General features: G+C 30.9%; 1 protein-coding gene across 2 annotated transcripts in view; it reads right to left on the reverse strand.

Moving 5' to 3' along the window:
- LOC105833704 (protein couch potato) overlaps positions 1-19163 on the reverse strand; it is an 89303-nt gene that overhangs the window by 10312 nt on the left and 59828 nt on the right. For both annotated transcript variants that reach the window (XM_028189137.2, XM_012675643.3), the window contains exons 5-7: positions 16598-16739; positions 6725-6858; positions 3254-3462 (exon numbers count right to left, since the gene is read on the reverse strand). In XM_028189137.2, coding sequence (XP_028044938.1) covers positions 3254-3462; positions 6725-6858; positions 16598-16739 — 485 coding nt within the window. The remainder of the gene's footprint in view (positions 1-3253; positions 3463-6724; positions 6859-16597; positions 16740-19163) is intronic.

Raw genomic sequence — 19163 nt, forward strand, 5'->3', positions numbered from 1 at the left:
CAATTAATAAACGGCACTGGTCACATGGTATTGGTACGGGTACTAGTACAGGTGCGTCCTATATGCCTACAATCTACGACGGTGGCAAATGATTAGCGGATGTCAGTGATGTTTGGAGGCAGTGCTGTTAGTACAAAGCTTTTGGCGTTTACGACGGACTTGCACAATTTCAACCATTATCGTATCCTCGGCACGTTAATTAAATTTAAGTGCAGGTACTCGATGCTTCGTCGTTTACTTGACACCTTTCAATTACTATGGTCATTAATTTAATTCGCTTGTTTAGTTAAATACACAAGAAAAATAAACATAAAGCAAAACTAAATTTACAGATTCATAAGCAGACTAATATACACAAATCAATGAAAACATTTGTAAGCTCACAAATTCATGGATCCAGAAAGAGTAATTCTAGAAGTTTAAGCTAAATATTTCCTATCTGTTATCTCTCTTAGATCGTAAAACTTTTTTTGTTCTCGACAATTGTACTTTTCCTCAAACGTATCGATAATTGCGAAATAATTACCCATAGAACAACAGTTGAATTACATGGGCACAACATATTCATGTCGTCGACGACGAAATTCCGTCGAATACTCCCGCGAGTTACCGAAAATTGCAGAATGCGCAGCGCGCCTCTCGCACGTGCAAACGCGTGTAATTAACTCAGGCACTCACTTACGAATTCATACTGCAGAACTCTGGGGTTTGCGGGATAATGAGATTTCACGGGCTAATTATACGAGGGGAGGAAGAGCTTCTCTATTGGCGGCGGAACTTGTGAGACAGTCGCGCGCAGACTTCCGTCAACGACGAAACTCGAAAGAGTAGACGCGTCTTCCGAATTGCTATTTGTATTCGTGTGTTAAAGAAATTATTATTAACAATTCTTAATATTTTAATTTTCTCACATCAATTAACTAAGCAGATTCTGTAACTATTGTTTGACAAGTAAGTGTAACAAGAATAAATAGTGTTTAAATAAAAAGTTTAAATCCAAATATACAGAACATAAAAAAGGAAGTTTAGATGCTGTAAAATATCATATACACACGTATATGTATATATATATATATATATATATATATATATATATAATTATATAAATATTATATTCTTCTCTTTATATAATTATGTATTGTTAAATACTTCTTACTATTAACATTAAATTATTATAGATCCTTGAATTTCTGAGTTTTTAATTTACAAGTCATAAATTGTATAAAAATATAAGATGTATCATGTGTCTCTGTTAATTCATAATTTCTTCTAGTTCAGCTATAAATTATCTTTCTATTCATTATCTTTCTATTATTTTTCCAATAACCATAGTAATCGATGTACCAGAAATACCAAAGCAACTACACCCAATATTCTATTAAAAAAGTACACGAGTATTCTAGAAATTTCATACAATTTCACAATGCAACGTAGAAGAATTAATTCATGTAACTTTCTCTTCTTACTGGCAATTATTATAATCTCATAACTGCAAATGTGTGATTGAGGTTCGGAACATTAATCTAAACTACTCTTTACCGGATCTTCAGTTTTTCCTATTTCTACGTAGAAGCGTACGAAACAGCGGATATTAGCCGCGATCTAACTGATTTAACATATCGAAAGAGTCCGTAATTTTCGATTCAATGATTCACGACGTACCGGAGGCGTACTCAGGATCGTGGGAAGGTTCCGCATGGTGGAGCACGTGAAAATAATTTATTACACGAGCGCAACTGTAATGCCCGACCAGATAACATATTTTAACTTCGCCGCTTGTTGGATAGCTGACACTTAAGCGAGCAGTCTAATTACAAGTATCTCCGTCCGCAATTAGCGGGTCACCATGTTTAATTATAATTTTGCATTTTGTTTTTCTATGTGACCCAAAAGTTCCCTTCCATAATTCATGCTAATTGAGATCGCGTAAATTACGATAATATGATAATTAATAATAAATGTACGCTGACATTTTGCAAATTTTACAAGCATCAGAAAAGATAAGAATTGTATATACTACGCGCAATTGACGTATGCTCGCGATTTCTACTTTTTTTCCACGATGTTTTTTGTCCAACTTAAGAAATCCTTGAATGCATATATCCTTACTAACATTATATAACTACGTGACGGTATAAATCATCTACAGTAACTGATTCTTTGAATATTAAACTTTTAAGCTTTGGTTTATTTTAAATTTATTCATATAAATTTTATTTTATTTTAAAAATTGATGTCATTATAGAATTTTTTATTACACAAACTAATAAATTTAATCGTTAGATTATTCATTACAAATTTAATGAAACTAGACTTGATATGAACTTGATCAAAGATCCAAGAATCGAGAGATCTTATAATTCTTTTGTATATTAAAAATACCTGTTAAATAAAATCATCTAAAAAAAAATCGAAAAAATAAAATATTCGAGAATCCGAAAAAAAATTTACAGATGAAAAACTAAAATAATTAAAATAATTCTAATATTAATTTTTTTAATTTAAATTTGTTAATTCTTTTGGAACTGCCGTATTCTTGCTGTTCGTTGAGAATTGCAAATGTTTCGAATACATCACGACATCGTGATATCGCCACCACGTGGTGCACTGATAAGACCCACGTGTATCGGTACCCGTATCGCAATTGGCGCGCATTTATCGCCAGTATGTGCATGTCATATAAACATGACTTGATTTTTCTTTAGCAATCTATTATTATTGCCATTATAATGATTAATATTAATATCTTCTAATATTTTTGCGTTAAAATAAAATTAACTATCTATATATTCTATATATTAATTATCTATACATTATACAATATGTAAACGCGATATTTAAATAATATTTTACGTATCAATATCGCGCCTTATATGCAAATTGAGATTCCACTAAAAATGTCAATATATGCACATGATAATAAGAAATATCTAATTTCACTCCGTTTAATTGAAATTTTTTACTTAAATTCAAAAAGAGGAAAAATTATTCCGTAGTTAGAAATATTTAATAACTTAGCTGATTATTTTTGCAAAATTTATCTTGCGACGCATACACTTTTGTCACACAGCAACAATGCACCTTGATGCATTCTAAAAGCCGTCCTTAGGATCTCGATAATCACATACATGTGTGGGTCATAGAATATATAAATATAGTAAATCGATAAGCGAGCATAACCAGTAAGCGAGCATATTCGATTCGCTCGCGTACGGATTAAGGAAATAACGTGCGGATGTATAAGATGTCTGACCTGCTGAAGATGTCCTTTAGCTCATGCTCGGACACGAATTGACCCAGGTTCGCCACGAAGAGGGTGGAGCATTGCGCATTGCTGACGGCTATGTTCGGCTGTGACGAGGGTGATCCGACTGGTGACGCCAGTGCTGGCGATGGTAGAAAATGAGGCAGCGACGCGTGTATCGACGTCAACGTCGTAGGATGCGGCAGGGACATAGGCGCCTGGAAAATATAAATACTTCCGTCACACAACTCAGCTCGCTCCGCTCGAATAGTCAGTATGCTCGCACAGATCGACGCGTTTACGTCAATCTTATCTCCAGCCCTAATTTGTTCCATCGACAAAAAATGGCATCTTTTTAGACAAAAACTAAAGTTTAAAGGTCATCCTCATTGCGTGGAACGTACTCGTAAAAGTATCAGAACAAACAAATGTCTAAAGAATTAAACTCTAGAAATTTAAACTATGTGTTTCATAATAATTGGAATTTAAATGTGTCCTCTAATCATTTTTCTTACTTGAATATATTCACGTTAATAAGTTGACATTATGTAATAAATGCTTTTTCTCATCTAACAAAAATATAAATATAATTGTAAATGAGATATCATCAGGAAGGTAACAATTCTAAATTATTTGCAATGAATATCGTTATTGGCTTATCAAAGCGATGATAAATTTCATCAACGACATTCTCAAGTCGTTCGAGAATGCATTTAATCGAGTTGGATCACAAAAGATATTGAACTTAATAAGTTCCGACGTTATTGCTACCAGATTCTCAGTTCGTTATTCTTCGAGTGGATATCTTGAGATTCCCTTTCTTTTTACTTTTGTTAAAGGAAAAACAAAATGCGTACAAAGAAAAAGGAAATAATAACGTGGCAGTCTGGACTCAAGAGCTTTCGATTTATCAAATGTTCAATGCAATAGATTTTCCCTTTCGTGTGGATAAATTCGAAAAATATCAGCAATTCTCTCAATTTTAATAATAAAAATATTTTATGTTCGAGATTTTGTCTGAGCTATAAAAAATTGACTTATAGAATTTCAATCACTTCCAATAGTTTAATTATCATTATCTTTTTTTTCAATTTTTATTAAATCGATATTCTGCCATAAAATAATAATTCATGTATTCTTTCTCGTGTAAAATTGTTTTCAAGAATGTAATTTACGTTTCACAAACCAGGATACTTTTACGAACCAAAAGATTTTTACGAAGTTTCCTTTCTAAAGGCATCAGTATTAAACAAGTAAAAAGAATCACAAACTTAGAGAATCTTTAGAATTAGAAACTTTAAGATTGAACGATGCAAAAATGATTTATAGATTTAAGAATTTAACTATATAAAACACAATAACCCCTCAAAAGTTTAATCCAATAATAAAATGTCTCCCAAAAAATTCGAGTATATTTCAATAAAAAAATACTATCGCTAAAGATATAAAAATTCAGTAAAGTCCAAGAAATCAGAACATCGAAACAAACACGATTTTTTTCAACGTCATTTACGTATATATTTAATTACGTATATTTATAAGAAATGCAAAAGTTTCGGAATCAATCAATAGAATAAAAAAATTTAGTTGTCTAGTCTTCTCAAAATTTTAGAATTTTTTAACATCTATTTTAACATCTATTGAAATATTCACAGAAACATTTTACATCCCGACTATTTATCCTCGTATTTCTCGATTAATCCGTAATGGCATGTGTAATAAATATTGATTTGTAGTATAAAAAGCATCATATAGCATATATCATGCAATCAATAAAATACAGATTGTATCGCGTTCGTACACATTCGTGATTATACAGTCGCACTATCCTCATAGAAATCGATAAAATGTATGTTTTACGAGCAAGTTGCAGCTTAGCATTAATGCATGATAGATATCCATTGAACCTGGTACGAGTTAATGCAATGTTAATGCAATGTTAAAAATCAATAATTATACATTTTGTAGATTTGATGGATCACACCAAATGGTAACATCTTTAAAAATATCTTAAAACAAATTGCAGATGTACGCAAATCTTTTTAATTTTTCGAGCTTTGAATTTCTGCTAAACATTAGTCTTTATTTTTATAACGTTCATTAAGAGATAAGACAGTTTGGATCATATCAAAAATCGTATCTCTCTTTTCAATCTTAGACTGTGCATAAAATTTAAACAAAAGATGCATTTCAAGAATAACGAAATCTTTGATATGAAAAATATATGCGCCATTATTTCTCTATCTTTTCATATCTCTTCATTTAACTTTCTACATACCTTTATCTTAGATTAGATGCTAATTATCTAACGCGTGGTTTATCGGCGTTATTTATGGTTGCTTACTCTTCATCTGTCTTCATTAATAATTATGAAGTAACCCCGAACTGTAGAGATATCATCAACGTAATATCCACAAATTTTAAATACTCTTCTCAGCTCGTAAAATTAAAATGGCGGAAAGTACGTACAATGAGACTAGAGAAAAAGTAAGCCATGGATTTATTAACGTCGGTCTACGGCGGCGGCCATAATTAATCCATGTCGCGACAAACTACGGAGACATCGCAATAGCTTCGAAACTCCGCGATTCGAAGCTTGCGTGACATATACCCACACAATTACACGTTTCTGTATAATACGTGAGGACACGCATTGCGACGACAAGTTGCGCTATCGATTTTGTGACGATATAAAACGTAATATTCGAATATACTGGTTGATATTATATACGTATGCGAAAAGATATTATTTATCATAATCCGTATGACATTACATTTATTATTAGCGTTATCCTATTAATGTTGATTTTATATGATATTTATATAGAGTTAAGTATCATCACCGTATCAAATTTTAACTTTTTAATTACAATTGCAATTAATCTTAAAATATAGACTTAATAATATATAAAATATAGACTTAATAATAATAACATTTATTTATAAAATAAACATTACAAAAGTACAATTTTAGTTATGCAAGAAACAAAATTTTATAATTTTTACTCAAATCTATTTCAATAATTTTATAATTTAAAAATTTGATCACGATAAAAACAATAAAATCAATTTTAAATTCATCGAAAAGGATCAAACTATAATAATTATTCATGATGCGATAATGATAAACCACTATATATAATTGTTGTAAAAATCTTTACAATAATCTAAATATTTATTAAATATTTTTCCTCTAGAAAAATCTACGCGAGATTTAAAAATGCAGAAATCCGAAGGTTTAAAGTATTCAAAAAAGCCGAACATTAATGTGATACAGAATTTAACATCCTAGAGAATCCAGGAGTCGAGAACCCAAGGCAGCCATGATCGAAAGTATCTGCGGCCCTTGAGCCCTCATGAATCTCCTTGTTACCACGTAAGAGTAATCGAGTATAACGATCATGTATCACTAACGTGCATCGGGGCGCTCGTCGGCGGCTCCAGAGCTTTGTCTGCAGATAGTCAAAGATAGGAACGTACGGGGACCTGAGGATGTAACGCCGGATGCACCAGCGTCGCATGTTGCAGCGTGCCCGGTAATTCGCCGGCTGTAGAGTACGCCAATGGATGGTGCCACAATTCAGGACCACCGGGGAAGAACGGACTCCCTAGGTCTGCAATAGAGGACAGGATTAGATAAAGTCGCTCCCCTGAGTAATTAAACGCGCGGTTGTGAACCGCGTTTTACGCGCGTTCTTGCTCGCCAGGATGTCTACTGATTCTAGAAATGCCAAAGATAAATTTTTATCTTGATGCTAGATATATCGCAAACATATTTGAATTTAATATACTACCATTTCTCAATATAAAAGTAATGTTAACAAAAAAAGTTAATTAAATGTTGATTATATTTATATATTTGTGTTAGTTAATAAAATTAATAAAAATTATTTGTAATTAAAAAATTTAAATATAAAAATTAAAAATAGCATTCTTAGAAACTTTATCAGAAATAGAAATACATTAGAATGTTAAAAATTATGCTTACTAGCACACAGTAGATATCTTGTTCATTATAATTATTTATATTGATTTTTTAATATACGCATTTAAGCAGCTTTCATGTATAATTTAAATTAAACATTACTAAACATTATTCCTATACATGAAACATTATTACAATTTCTTTTCATGAAGAACTTGTTTTTCAAATTTATCTATTCCGTCATTTCAATGTACAGTACCTTTTACGCAAAAGCTGCTTATTGATCTCTGTTATAACAAAACTAATGATATTTATTATTAACAGGTCACAAAACTGTGTTACTCGCGGTCAAAACAAGTTATTTAAATATCATATAAAATATATCGGGTTCGAGGTAAAACGCATTTTCCGACGCGGTCAAAAAGGTCGCATCAATTTGCTGCGCAAATTATTTCAGCATCGCGATATTTTCAAATTGTTTAAAAGACGCATTTTTTATGATAAGGAATACACAAAATTACTTCGTTCTATTCAAGATCAAATATATATAATACTAAAAGACAAAGCATTACGTAATTCACGTGACAAATGTTTGCTCATGGTCGAAGGAAAGTGGTGGCGATTCGATCGACATTTCGCAAGACTAACAATTATACAATCAATAATGTCCAATTTACGAGATTTTTTTTTTTTTGCTAAAAGTTACGAAGATGTACGAAGACGAAAATGATAATTACAGTACTCGGGGATTTTAGTAAGTTGGACGATGAGATTAAAAAAGATTAATAAAAGCTCAGACATATTAAAGATTATCTTAATTTATATGTGACTATAAGTTGCAATAAAATATAATTATATAAAAGATATAATTATATAAAAGACGTACATATATAGATACTGTACATTAGTATACACTATAGAGTTGTTAAATATCACAATTTTCTATGGTAAGTTAATATTGATACAATAAGTTATAAAAGTAATTAGTCTTTATAGATTGACAATTATATAATAGTTTTTTACAAATACGTTTCTTTTATGTTTTTATAAAATAAGTAAATTAATGCAGTAGTGTATTTAAATTAAAAAAAAATTTTTTTAACTTTATTTTTCTTATGTAAAATATATTTCTTTTTATAATTTAATCCAAATTTAATATTGTATTTATAAATTTTATTTACATATTTATATTTTATTTAGCAAATAAATTTATTTATAAATAACTAATAAACAAATTCACTTATCGCTTAAGTAAAATTTAAAAGCTTCGTGTTGCAAATATTGCCACTCCAGGGAGCACCACAACGCATATTATTCGCGGCGTAATGGCAGAGTATAGTGCGCCATCGAGCGTAATCGTCGACGGCACGACATGAAAAAAAAAATGGTCTTCTTGGAAGCCGGTAAATCGCTGGAGAGGGACTTATGATTAGGCGTTACGAACCAGTGACAATGGTAAACTGAGTGTCTTCCCAGCGATTCATCGGCCGAACCTTTGCGACTTCGTTTGCGACACTAATCTCGTTATGTAATTCATAACATTTACATTGTTCGTTTTCCTCGAAACGTTTCACCGTCTAATTGTTTAATTCTAATTTTCAAGTATCTTTCGCTATCAGCTTAACGACACTATCTAACTATATGGTTTTTCTATCGTGTGGAGAGATTCAAGTGATAAAAATACTACAAGTCCTTGCAAAATTTTATTTTCCGTTTGTTCCTTTTTTTTTTGTTGATCTCGCATATGCGATTGCTATTAAAAATGTGAAATAACAAGAAACTTGTTCGACGCAAGTTTGCATCTGCGTGAAACCGTGCCTTTCCTGGCACGAATGCGCAATTACTCCGCTATTTTTTTACTCTTTTTTTTTATTACATGAATTGCTAGAGCCACAGTAGCAAATATATAACAAAAAGCTCTTTCATACGGCCATGCACCGCAATGAACATCGCGAAAATCTCACGTCACTCGCTTACGTACTACGTCAGCACGATCGACTAGACAGCATATGTATTCTATTTCTTTCGAGCTTCGATGACAAGTCAGCTGCAATCATGCATAGATCTTAACGCGAGATAAAAATATCTTCGACATGAATACATTTACATGCTAAAATATATATTACAATAATGTATCTCAATGTCCTCTGTAATACATAAAACTCAATACATAATTCGAAGGATATTTATTCGTATAATTATAATTTAACTCCATAGTTGAATTCAGCCGAGATCACTTTCAACGTTTCTCAATTATTCTCTTATTGTTAATTATGTTTATCCAAATTGTGATTACCTAATAAAAATAAAATTATAAATAATAATTTTTGATATTATCAGTACTGTTAAATATATGAGTGAATTCCAATTAAATTAGTTATTAATTAATCAACAATACTTTGGTCTTAAAACATTTTAAAGTATAAACGAAAATAAAAAATTAATACACAGAATTTTAATCGTAATAAAAGAAGAAATAATTGGGTCATAAAATATTTCTGATTGGGCGTTTTAATTAACCGAAAGTCTTTTCCTCCCTCGCTCTTTTGTTATTTCTCTTTACAAATTAATTTCCAAATTGTGTTAAAAGGCGTTATACTATATATATGGAAAACTAATTCTGTAATGGTAATCGCATTGTATCTGCAAACCGACATTTTTACGTAACAAGAAAATTGCAACAATTTAATTTTCTAAAAGTTGAGCAACTATTGTAAATTCCTTGAAATCTCCCGAGATTCGTACTCCCTCTTCCCTCGAGCGAAGAACCGTCTTTATTTCCATTAAAATGTGAACGTTCGCCAACAGAAGCTACTGCATAAGCCCTTACGCGTATACGTCTGCCATTCGGTGGTGTTTTAGTCCCTGCCAGGACTGTGCACTTTATTGATTCTAGGCTGACCTCCGATTCGCATGGCAAAGCACACACAGGCTCGAGTAAACGCGCACCGTCTAGGTAGAGAAAGCTTTCATCGTTGTCGGCGATCAAACCATTTTTTTGTTTTCTTTCCATTTATTTCACAAACGATGAGTGAATCCAATAAATTGGAAAACAACATTGCCTTACAGTTTATTCAACTATAAAGATGTAAATTTATTACGCAATTAAACATATTTATAAACAATTATATCTTAATCTCCGCATTAATTCTTAAATTGAACTCCATAAAATAAAAAAGTAGAATAATAAGGAAATAAATCGATTGTTTAAGACTTGATTAGACATGTTAAACTACATTTTCAATTAATTTATAATCGATTATTTAAACTTTACTTACGCGCTCTTTCATCTCTTAATTTGTATACTAATGAGATTTGAAATACGATTACAAGAGTACCATGTATAACTTATATCTTATATCATAACAATAATAAAAGATTTATAATTGTGATGACTCGCGTTTTTCAAATCTTACTATCTTCCTTCTCCCATCGAAATGATTCTCATGCACTCGTTAATGAAAGTTACGGCGAAACGTTTCACTTAACACCTCTCACACGTTCAATGTATACTGTATAGTGTCCTCGGATTATTGCACAGTACAGATTCATTTGCATAGTAGATACGCTTTTTCTTCGTAACGCTATACAAGTTATTAATCCAAATATTATAAATATAATTTGCTAAATTTACTATTGCTTTACACTGCTTTACATTTTGTTACTTACTGTTAACGTGTATCTTCAGTTTTCAAAATATATGTAAAATATATTTATGTGTTTTTTTTCTATCCAATTAATTAATTAGAAATTTTGTCTCTTATATTATGCTCGTAAATTTTTAAACTTAACAATTGACATCATTAATAGTACATTTAAATGTATGCATTTAAATGTGTTGTTCTCACTTTCTCAGCACATTTACATTTATGTGTTTTAAACTAAAAATACGTATTATGTGTACGTCCCCCTCAATATTTATTTATTGCTCAATAACATCAGCTGTTTGTGTGCTATTTATATCTTGTAACCTGTTTTTCTCTATATATTATTACATTATTTAAATTAATATATTAAAGTTAATACTGTTTACAATAAGAAATTAATAAGCCCAATGCACGATAAAATGAAAACGCAAATAAGATTTTACGTCGATCTATAAATAACTTATTTCAATATTTGTGATCAACTTCATATGCTGACAATGGTGTGTTAACCAATATTTATTTCGAAAAATAAATAACCTCAATAAATTATTCAATTATAAATCAACTCAACTCATTTTCCATATAGCACGAAAGAGAGAGAAAGAAAAAAGGAGATTTTCTCGTAACTAAATTTATAACCATAAAAAAAAAGTAACGTATATGATAAGCATAAAATAACATATAATAAATATATAATTAGAGAAAAGTTCTCGGCACGAATAGATGCAATTGCTACATTGTTTATTGTCGTCGACCACGCGAAACATAGGACTTACAGACGTCAACAATTATTGTCGAGTACGTACTTCATACGCCAATAAAAAATGAAATATACATAATGGAAAAAAATTCTACGAGAAAGAGCAAACCTTTCTAAAAGGACGCGCAGTTTTTATATCGATCTAAACCGTCATTTGTGACACACGCAACCCTCTTGCAACTACGCGAGCAACGCACGTGGCCTTTCGCACGAACCTATACCCGCAACACCTTCTTGGCGTCGTGTCTCGAACTCAACATAACGCACATATACGGATCTATTAACGTTAACGCTATTGCGGTGCAGCTCCACACCGACATCGCGTCGGCATCACATGGAGGCTCCAGCAGCGTGCGAAAAGCTAACCGAGCATACCATTTTCCAGCGGAAAAATGCTGGTTGCATTCCTCCGCGCGTAGATAATGCATAATACGTCTGAGCACGCACGGTCGAACGTGGAAAACTCGGTTAAATAGACCATGCATTTCGGAGCGTACAATCAACGTGCGCATCTTCTCGCCGCGAGATTCTTGAGTCTTAATACGACAATTAATTGCGTTAATTTAATTCCTGTCGTATTTCATACCACTGCATTATTTTAATCCCTCACATGAATAGTAAATTTATAAACAATATTAACATTTAATAATTATAAAAGATAATAATAATTTCTCTAAGCATTTAAAAAAATAGAGAGATAAACAACACAGTCAATCTGCATCTAATAATATTATCGTTAAAAGATATACCGATATTTTTTTTAATGCTTTGTTTTCAAAATAATTTGTACCCTTAATTACATCTTACGTAGAAAAATACGAAAGTCATTCATACAGCTAGCTCAACAAAACATTAGATATTAACAACCATCGGTAGTCGTGTAGATATAATTTAACCTGATTATTCGTTACTATTCTCCTCCATAACTCAACAACATTTTAGGTGGCGATCATAATTGAGCTTGTCTCGCACGTACATCTCGCATAACTTTTCATATCAGTGTCTCTCAACCGAAAATTTGTTTAAACATCAACGATATTTCTGAAAAATCTTTACAAAGTTTCTTATACTTGTATCGCATATTAAATTTAAATTATATTTAAGTAATAGATTCTTCAATATCTTCGAAGTCAAAAACTTATCTCAATAAAAATATCCAAAGTGGTTTATTATTTATTGTCATAAATTTCGATATTGTATATAGTTTTGTTTAAAAAAAAGCTTTAAAAGATTATTTATATTTCAAATCACAATTTGCCAAAATAAAACTTATTCATAATTAATGAAAATTTATATGTTTATCATTTATTATATTTTCTAATTTATATAATTTTTTCTTTAAAAATAAAAATATACAATAGAGAGTACATACATGCATGTATAATTATGTACACAAAATATTGTAATTCTATAAATGAAATATTTGCGATGGTAAAATCATTACAAAATCATATTTGATTAGTAAAGAAGACGATCATGTAAATAAAGTTGAAAATTGCCACAAAAAGTTAGAATACGTTTATATGTTTCTCTCTTGCCTCTTGCATGATCAAAGTACAGAAACTTCCCGTATGAGTCATATTTTATCATCGATACAAGCACACCACAAAGTGAATGGTAACTGAAACCATTACGAAATCTGTGCCAAGTTACTGTGTTGTATCGTTGATCTAAACATATTTCTATTCTCAGAAATAAAACAGTTATAACAACAGTAATATAAAACGCTTTCATTGTAGTATTTTTTTAAAAGGAGTATTTAAAAGTTGTTTTATAATACATATCATTATGCATAAAATCTAATGTACGTCAGAATTATATTTCTTTAAGTAACTTGTTTTTAAGAGCGACCCGTTCTTCGCGTTAAAGATTACTTCACCGGTATGTCACTATGTAAATTTACTCCAAGATACCGTTTACATTTAAATTCGATTTGGAAGCAACGAATTACTTTGGATAAACTCAAAGCCGAGGCTGTGTTTCCCGAAACATAGAAGAGAGAAGTTTCGACGAATATAACTTCGAGAGCTTTGGAAAGCATTGGCAACAACGAATTTCAAAATCTATTAGTCTAAAAAAACACGTATATATATAACTTTTATATTTCTCACAAACATGTATATGGTATCTTTATACAGTAAAGATCAATACTCTATCATTTTTAATATACATTAAACGTCTTTTGCATTTCTCATCAAATCTTTATTGAGGAATAATCCATATTCGTTAGAAGAAATTATAATTTCTTATTCATTCTTTTGTGATAATAGAATTTAAATAATTCTATGCATAATGTGTCATAATTAAAGTAATTTGAAATAATTACTTCAAAAATTAACATTTTTTAAATCTATATAGTTAAAATCTAAATAAAGTAATTTAGTTAAAATCATATATTAAAGATTATTCATCAATAAATCATTTTACGAGGAAATAAACTGAATATGCTCAACTAAAAATGTTTGAGCGTGACAAACTTTCATTAATTATTTCTATAATTTAATTTCTTCAAAATTTCTTCAATAAATCTATAAAGGTAATTCCGTCAAAGCTACGTTTGGCAGTTCGATTATGTCTTATTGACGTGGCTTGGCGTGCGGCGCAGTGAAATTGGGTCATCGTACGAAATTGCTACCACCTAAAACGAAATTATTCCGCGAAATTTCCCGACGTTGGATACGGTCTATTTGTGTGATATTAAGAACGCCATTAACGACTGGTTCCAATCGAGGAAGATAGTACAGATGGTACTACAAATTTTTGGACAATTAAATAATCGATTCGCCTTTCCAGCTACACCGCAAAACGATTGCCAAAATTTCCAAATTAGAAAATTGCTGAAAAGATTATATGGCATTATCATCCTAATGCTCCTTTCTTATGTAATTTTTCATTAAATTTTAAAAGATTTTATAATCGTCTTGAAAAAAGCATTTTAGAAAGAATTAAGCTAGACTATAAATTGTTTCGCCAAGGCAACATGATTGATAAATTAGTGAAATAATAAGATATTAGAATATTTTGTAAATGTTACTGTCTCGTTTTATACTTAAAACAGTCTACTAATATACTAAAATCCCTCAACCTTATTATATCACGAAGACCATCATAACTGTAGCTCGAGTTCATTCGTCACTGACATGGATAATAAATCACCGCTTGGCGGATGACGCGTTCGGATATTATGGAAATAAAGACGATCTTACATTCTATACAAAAATCGGACAGTGCCCGCAACAGCAAAATTTATCACAGTCGTTGTTTCTTCGGAAACTGATGCGCTTTACGTCCATCCGGCAAGTCTGTTTCCACAATGTGACACAAATACATATTTATTGCGTGCGCAAAACGCGCACGTAGCCCGTAAACGTGCAGACCTTCAAGATTTATTCAACTTTATTCTGCTCCTCTCGTCCCATTACCCGTGATCGATCCGCGAAATATATACATATATGTATATACACATGTACTGTCTAGTTTGACCATTCATGGTCATCTTTCTTCCGTCCACTTTTATAATCCCGCATAAATGCAATACAATCGAATAGAACAGTTGTGTAATAATAAATTTATAATTTTTATGAGTTTCTCCCATTTTTCAATCCTTCGACCATCAATTTTATATTTATATATAATATAATATAATATATAATATTATATATAATATTATATTATATTACATTTAATTTTTCGAGCAACAATTATCTTTTTTAAATTTATTATACATATTTTATCTAGTAATATTTGAGATATATTTTGTAATCTCAAAAATACAAAAAAAAAGATTTATATAATTCCAGTTCATATTTAACGGATAATAATAGGTATGTAATTCGTTGTCATTATAATTTCTTGTCACTCTCCACCAATATGCACTGAACAATGTACATGGACGGACGACTAATAATTCTTACAAACACTTTTAATATTATTATTATTAATGTAAGAATCATAATATTAAACATATTTAATAGAATTAATCTTAATGTTATAGTTTTAATTAATAACGCGCATAGAAATCTACGACAAGATTTATATTCAGGGTATACCTCAAAAGAATGCATGCCTATATTAAACATAACCGTCTAACAACGATGAAAGTACGCAGGAATAAACATATTGTTTAAATATTAAAATATTATTATTAGAATATTAATCTTATACAAATTGACAAACATATCTAATATCTAGAAAAAATTATTTTATTTTAGTCAAATTAGATAATTATAATCAATTTTATTCTAAGATTTTTAACTTTTTTTTTCATAAAAAAAATTATAGATATGCACATATTATAAATTAATATATAATAAATAATATAAAACAATAAAACAATAAATAATTAATTTTTTTGAAATTAAAATAAATGAAATTGTATAAATTTAAATTCCTTTAAAATATAGAATGTAAAAATCTAAAATTTTTTAATAGTCATGTATTACAAAACTTAACTGAAGTACAACTGAAAATAGACAGGTAGATAAATAAACGAATCTAAGTTAGCATAACACAAAGAACAAAGAACCTGTCTAATGTTGACTGAGAAAATAAGAGCGCGTTGACTTTAGACAGATTGCGGATTCGCAGTATATAGTCGCCACGGAAATCGGAGATAATCTATACTCGACACAGATGTTATTATTATCGCCGATCCTGCGCCGTAATAAGCACGATAATTTGCGCAACGTAAGCGCCATTGTAACCGCATACCGCGTGTATGTTACCTGCATATACTCGTTGTACACACCTTGCGTTGCAAAATGATATTAATCGCGAAGGTTTGCTGTGAGAAACCCCTTCGTACTTCGATCGATTGTCATACGATTCTCAATGACGAGATCTCAGATCCCGTCGCGGGGGCTAGTGGAGGGGCGGGGGGAGGATACGTATGTAAAAAAATCCTTTTGAAAAAAAACAGCCGAGTGACAACAGGAAGTGGGACACTTTGTAGTCGGTGCAGTGGGTGAGAAATAGTAAGTGAGACGTATCCAGCAAGTGAACGAGTGGCGGTGCATACTTACGTCCCGTTAAAGGGTGCATCAGAGCGGGGTGCGAGGTGGCTGCTGCAGCGGCTGGTTGCTTGGGTTTGCTAACCTTTGTGTTACTTTTTGCAAATTCCAAACGTATGGTTTGTGGCATATCAGGATCGAATCTAACCCCCTGCTGCAAATAGATTCCCTAAATTAGTAAATCGGGAGCACACGTGGATGGGTGGTGGTAAGTGTAGTAAGGCAAAGATGAGAAAAAGAAAAAAATCATAAAAGAGCAACAGTAGAGAGCCCTTCTTTCGTCACTAGCACGTATCGAGTTAATCTTCCGTCAGAAGTAAAATTACGCCTTTAGTAGATTCTGCGTATTTTCCTCGGCATATTGTGTTTCTTTCCACAACAATTTCTTGAAAGTAATCTTTTGTTAAGAGGCAAAGATTAAATTATCTTTTAAAGATAAAAGAGCTTTATATATATTATAGGTATTTAACTTTAAATTAACATACTTATGGCACAATGTAAAAATATTGTTTTTTTTTTTATATATTATATCATATTTATATATTATATCATATTTGAAAAATATCTTTCTTGATAAATGTAACGGTATTTTTCATGTAAATTCCTATACAGTTTTCTATCCTTATTAAATACAATGATATCCACAGAAATATTGACAGATTGCGCTATTCAATGTCGATTACGTTTCTGCGGTGATTTATTTTATTTTAATATATTTCACTCGTTCATTTTGCATCGTAAATTTAACTCGAAGGAGCTAGATTGATGTTAACAAAAATACGAACGTCAATCCATAAATACTCCATAAATCGTTCTCATCTAAATCTTTAGACAAAATTATTCACTTCTATTTATTTACAAAACTAATAAGCTATAAAATATTTAAGTATTACTGTTAAATATTATTAATGTAATCGTGATAAAATAAACATAATACATGTGCTTAATTCAATTATTTTGTAAATCTTTGCATATAAATATATTTATGTGAGTATTCAAAGTATTTCATTTACACAGACTGCATCTCAAATTATAAAAATTATTAGTTTTATCGTTCATAGAGATGTCTTCTACTTCTATCAATTAGATCTTCTATCATAAATTATAAAAGAAACTTGATTATAAAGATATTTTGCCTTTCAAAAGAATCTAAGAACTGCATAATAAATTTTTTTATATATAAAATTACTTTGCTGATTTTTTAAAGAATAGAAGAATGTCAGAAGGGCTCAAAAGCTACGTTGAATGCAGCATTCAGACCCCAGTATGGCGGACGTTTTGCGCGTGCAAAATCAAACCGAAAGGGCCGATCGAACCACAGGTGGCTAGCGACGAAAGTGATGTAGGTATAATAATAACATGGGATTACGCTAGGTAGAAAGGAAATTAGCACAAGGGCGTGTAGACATGTATTTATGTATGTATGTATGTATGTATGTATGTATGTATGTATGTATGTATGTATATATGTATATATGTATATATTTGTATATATGTATATATGTATATATTTATGTATGTATCTATATATATATATGTATATATGTATGTATGTATGTATGTATGTATGTATGTATGTATGTATGTATGTATGTATATGTGTGTATGTATTACTCTCCTTGTACGTGTATCCATAAGGTGGACTCGTTAGTTCGTTCTAGGGTGTTTCCAGCGAACGTGTCCATCCGACAAAAGGATGTTTCTCTACGCGGTACGTACATACGTACGTAGTAGTATACCGTTGCTGTACTTGGGTTATATAACATTGCAGATTGCGTGAGGTCAGTTGCAACGGTATGGTAGAACTATACGGGGTGACCAACTTAGCCAGAAAACTCGATCTGATTGCCGTCGTGCAACGAAAGCTGTAAAACTATTCCGCGCTCGAATTATATATAGAAATAAGCTAAAGTATATTGCGTGACAAGATACAAACGTTTTATTAATCAGCGTTGATCACCCCGCAGATATATGTATTTACAGATACATATATACGCGTTACATATAAATATATTTATATTTCAAATGATCAATATGTGTATTCATAGTTGCCGTGCGCAAAAATATTAAGATTGTGTCTCAGTTCGATACAGTTATCAAATGCAATATTGTCTGTTAAAAATTCCAGAAATTCCTAAGTATTAGATTTTTTTAAACTTTAGACGAATGCATGATAAGCAAAAATCTAGAAATTTGATTTATTCAAATTCAACATCTAAGGTATAATAAGTGTTATAGTATTGTAAATTTAAAAATATTCCTTTTTTTTTAATTCGAGAAAAAATAATTTAACAGTAAAAAATTGAGCATTTACTTTTTCTTTCAGTATACTTCACTACAATTTACAGATAATTTCTTGCAGCAGGCGTCGGCAAATCTTTGAAATGTATTTAAATATATGTACATGCAACAAGATGAGATACTTGTCGGAAGGCAAACAACACCATATATAGATATATCGATAATGCCACACGGTGCAGCGTTATTACAATACGCCTTGGTACGTATACAGGTAGACAAAAGGTAGTACTACGTTTGGTCCCATTGAGAGAAAGAGAAAGATAGAGAGAGAAAAAGC

Source organism: Monomorium pharaonis, chromosome 4 (genome assembly GCF_013373865.1).
Source record: "Monomorium pharaonis isolate MP-MQ-018 chromosome 4, ASM1337386v2, whole genome shotgun sequence".
Lineage (NCBI taxonomy): Eukaryota > Metazoa > Arthropoda > Insecta > Hymenoptera > Formicidae > Monomorium > Monomorium pharaonis.